Here is a 5,000-nt window from a genome sequence, read left to right on the forward strand (position 1 = left end):
TGCACGCTTATGTTGCCCAGTACAGGTGCAAGCACTACGTCCAACTGCTGTATCAGTCCAGGAACTAAAGCAATTTACTTTCATTACTGATGCAGAGGTTGTACAGCTTGTGGAAGAGCTGCCAAACTATCTGGCCACTGCTGATGGTGCAGCCATTGAAACAGAAGAAGACAAAGTACAGTGGTGGGCTACACATGCCGCTGCTCTCCCAAATTGGTCTGCTGCAGTCAAAAAGATCTTGTTGGTGCAGCCTAGTTCAGCATCGGCTGAGCGAGTGTTTAGCCTGCTACAAAATGCATTTAGCAAGCAGCAAGAGGCAGCATTAGAGGAAACAGTGGAAACATCGGTCATGTTACGTTACAATGACAATAAGCGCACATGAAATCATGAATTATGTAGAGGGGTAGCTGGTGGTGCAAAACCTTCAGGGACAGTGTAAATATTGTAAATATTGAAAAAACATGGCTTTATACCACAAACACTCGTTTATGTCAGAGAAACTTTATATCCTTAATAAGCATATTAGCAAAGTTTGTTTTGTTCGAATACAATCACGTGGTTGGGTTGAGAGAGACTCAGTCTTACCATATTGATCAGGGCTCGAAATTGCGACTCACTGGTCGCCAATGCGACTAAAAATTGAGCGCTGGCGACTAAATTTTTAGAAGTGGTCGCCAACTGACGCCTCTTGTTTTGTCCGATAAGTAAAGAACATCACGACACAACTTTTGTTTTATATCTTTATATTACAAAATCAATCGGAAATGGTAGCTAGTATATAACTCACCTTTCCGTTCCCTGTAAAATAATGTCTGAATGACCTGAATATTACAAGGTAATCGAAAAAATTGATACTCCGTTCACGGCACGCCATATTGCTTCAGCGGCTTCTTCTGAAACTGGGATTGCAAGCGCACTTCAACACAACGTACTTTACAATTTGAGTTGTAAATCAATCTCTTACACCAAAAAATTGAAAGCAACTTTTGAGAAACTTTTGGATTTTGGGGCAATTTTTGAGCAACTTTTAGAATTTTGGAGCAACTTTTGAGCAACTTTTTTGGAAAATTGGAGCAACTTTTTGAGAAAATTGGAGCAACTTAGGGACAGCCCTACATTTAATCCAATACTGGGCCATAAATCTACGTACCTACGTATAATGGTTCGCACGAGGATTTATAAACTTTTATTCAAGGACTTTTCCAGATTTTTCAAGACATCTTAACAACAGTCTAGGGGGCTACATGTATTTCCTAAACTGCATTTCGCACAGCCAATTGTTAACAACGAAATACACGTAAAGAGGAAATTGTGTCATACACAAAGGATTTCTAAGTGTAAAGAATCACTCCAGTCTTCCAATGTTCCAGCACAGAACTCGTTTTATGTCTAACTAGACCCTCCGTGAGGGTACACTGGGTTGCCTGTGGTACGTGCACCGTTCCAGACATTTTTTGTAAAGTTGGGGGGTCATTAAGACCATTTAAGGGATCACCAAGAAGTCATACCAGCAGAGGCCCTTTGGCTCACAGGTCCTCACACGTTCGTACGACGAAACAGATCTGTCCTTGCGTAATATGTAGCTCTAACAGTGCACGATATTGTTTTGGTATTGTCTATCATTGTAGTGCCATGGTAGAAGTCTTGTGTAAATAGCCTTAGAAGACATGGGGTTACTAGCAAAGTACTGAACCCAGAAAGATTGAAGAAAATAAATGGGAAGTGAGAAACATTGGCTTCTGGGTTGACATGTTGATAAACTTCTTTTCACCACAAGTTTAAGCGTGCCCTCTGAGCATCTGACCGCTTTGTAATACCAAAGTTTACTAGAGTAAATTCCTCTCCGGTGGGGTTAGTGTCTGGATGGGTGACCAAAAACATATACCCCTTTGTAAAACAGAAGCATTGGACCGAAAATACTATGAAACGCTAACAAATGCGAACTCAGCAAGGTACAGATTTTGTTAGCTTGCTTTATGCAAAAACAAAGGGAGTAAGGTATCATCGAGTTTGGATTCGAGTTGGACTTCGAGTTGGACTTCGAGTTGGACTTCGAGTTAGGGTTCGAGTTGGAGTTCGAATTAAAGTTGACTATAAAAATAAACCCCCCTCCCCCCAAAAAGAAATAGAGGGGTAGGGTAGGGTAGGTCCCGCAAAACCAAGGCCCGCCGAGATACTTACATTTTTCGAAGGACCGCTTGTGCTTATGGGAGGGCACAAACCAATGATAGAATGACAAGGAATATTTTTGCTTGAAATGTAAATGCTAACCATGATCCATGATGCGAACCAACGATCTCTCATGAAGAGAAAGGATTTGAATCAAAGCAGTGTCCATTTCTGTTAAGAAAGTGCAAGTGGCACATAAAGATACCTTGCATCTCAACTTTGGCCTAGCATTGTAAGGAAATATTTTGAGGCTTAGGTGCCCGAGGTCTTCAGTACGGTCCTAGGTCCCGTAATCGATACGGAACGACCAAAGCCTGCAAATAACGTGTTTATTTATTTTTTCTCTACAGTATTATTTTCAAAGCAGCTTTTGTGTTTAAATTTGAACAGGCCCTTTACAGCTACAATCTTGGACAAATTAAATGAACATTGAGACCACCCCTCCCCCCAAAATCAGTGATGGGAAAATGGCGCGTTTTGGCCTTCACGCACCTTCATCCTTCATTTGGGGGAGAGGGGGCATTTCTGTTCCATTTTATTCTGTCCAAGATTGTAGACCATCACGTGACCTACTTTTCATAAAATTGTGGGCTATAAATTAAAGAATGCCGGAAATGGAAAAAGCATGTCAAAAATATCAAAATGGCCAAGTTTGAGGCCCCTGGCATTAAAGAATGACTTTTATGACGGTTTGAATTTTTAAAAAAATGAGAAGATTTGTATTGAAAAAGTTGTTGAAGAGAAAGACCTTGCTCTCCAGCAACATTTTCCATAGGAATCCTCTAAATTCTCCGAAAATTCAAATTGTAGGATAAACTCACTCTTTAATACCAGGGGACTCAAAGTTGCCCATTTTGCCATTTTCGATATCCTCTTTCCACGTCTGGTATTCTTCAAGTTATAGCCCAGCAAAGAGCCAATGCAAATGTGGCGTACACGCGCGTTTGACATTTTGGTCCAAAATTGAGCTATCGGAATCCTTACTTGTTTGACTCTGTGTTAAATCTTTATATTTTACTTTGTTTTACGGTGCAACAAAAAGCTTGAAACGTTGGGAAAGTTGGAAATTTCGGAACGGTCCGTACTCGGGGTCCGGAAGGCGAAATATAGACCGCAGGAGCGGCGAGATTCAGGAATGCTGAGAAGCTGGAGGAAAAAAGAAGACAGTTACCTGTTTTCCAATTTTGCTGTGAAAGGACCTTTCAAAACCTTTTTCAGATCTCGCCCAAAAAAATATTAATCAACATGAAAGTTACGGTTAAAAAGAGAGGTTCACTTCCCCTATAGTTTCCTCGGTTATAAGTAGAAAAAACCGGCAACTATTGTCTACGTAGCAGATTACAGTTTAGATTACAGTGACAGATCAGTTTGTAGAGAAATAAACAATTTGTTCTTTTGAAAGTTGATGGTTTGTCCAAAACAAATGTTTTAGAAACTGACTGTGAGAAGACAGCTCGTTTTAAATGTCAATCGTAGTTCACTTTCGTTGCGTTTTTACTTTGCAAGTGCCTATGATTGTCTTGTAGAGCGAAATGAAATGTAGAGAGGTAATTAAAATTATTTTTAAATCTGAATAATATGAAATCGTCTATTAGTAAATAGACATTCGCAGTGACAAAAGGTACCACACATTGTTGAAAACCTATATCCCTGCTCTAAATTTTAATGTGTCAGCAATTTTATTACTTAAACCACATGAAAAAAAAAATGAAAAATCCCAATATTGCCCCGAATTCCTGTTCTTCGCCCAGCTTATACATCTCTTTGCTTATTAACATTAATAATAAATGATAATTATACATTATTATCAATTATATACTTGCGTTTTAATTATTAACTCGAAGTCCAACTCGAAGTCCAACTCGAAGTCCAACTCGAAGTCTAACTCGAACTCGAACTCGAACTCGAATCCAAACTCGATGGTTCGGGATTGCCAAAAACAAATATTGATGCAAAAGTAAATAAATATTGATACACAGTTTTTAGAAAGAGTAGAAGGAAGTTTCCAGGACGGTCGCTCGAGAATAACATATTTACGACATGAAAACAACGTCAATTTCAGTAGGGCTAACGCTCACATGGTTCATATGGGATAGAAATATATCACTTCACGTTATTCATAGAATATAAACAGTTACGATCAGCGACAAACATTTTGGGAGATTTTTGCTACGTTCAATTTTGTTATTCTACGTTTTGGCTGCACAAATAAATCGCAAAATCGAAAGTGACATCGCCGGAATTCAGCGGGCGCCGTGATTAAGTTACCGCGGTATGTTTACTGGCCAAAAAAACATCATCAAAGCATCTGCGTCAAATGATGGCAAGATACCGGGTTTTCGTAAGTTTCTTTTTCTGTCAAGTGTTATAAAGTTTGACAATAAATGAGCGAATTCAAAATAAAGATCACAAAAGCCCACCATTGTTTCTGCAAAGTCAAAAATTTACTCTCCAAGACGAGGTTATTTATCACCACGTAATTCCATCATTTTGGAAATAGCAGCTACTTTATTATTCACCGGCGTCACAATTTTTTTCTGATTTTGGGGCTCATTTTGTTGAAGCTCAAGCACGCTTCAACAGACTTGTTTATTTTCATGAAACCTTTCCGGCTTACGGAGCAATACTAAAAATATCCTCCCGTATCACGTTTCAACCTTAAGCTCGAAAATTCAATACACAACATGATATTATAATTCACAAAGGCAGAAAATATCACAGAATCCTTTTCCAGCGAATGATTTTATTGAAACAAACAACATCAGATGCACTAAAACGCCATTCGCGTTGCAATGACTTTCGACGCCATTGCTGGTTAACGAGAATAACAA

The 5,000-nt window shown here is 39.1% G+C and overlaps 1 protein-coding gene across 1 annotated transcript in view; it reads left to right on the plus strand.

Annotated features, from left to right (window-relative positions):
• The window catches only part of LOC138013273 (uncharacterized), a 2,116-nt gene extending 1,109 nt beyond the window's left edge, over positions 1-1,007 (plus strand). The window contains exon 1 of the mRNA XM_068860298.1: positions 1-1,007. This exon is cut by the window's left edge and continues 1,109 nt beyond it. Coding sequence (XP_068716399.1) covers positions 1-382 — 382 coding nt within the window. The 3' untranslated portion in view covers positions 383-1,007.
• The last annotated feature ends 3,993 nt before the right edge of the window (positions 1,008-5,000 follow it).

The sequence above is a fragment of the Montipora foliosa genome, chromosome 8 (assembly GCF_036669935.1).
Source record: "Montipora foliosa isolate CH-2021 chromosome 8, ASM3666993v2, whole genome shotgun sequence".
Taxonomy (NCBI): domain Eukaryota; kingdom Metazoa; phylum Cnidaria; class Anthozoa; order Scleractinia; family Acroporidae; genus Montipora; species Montipora foliosa.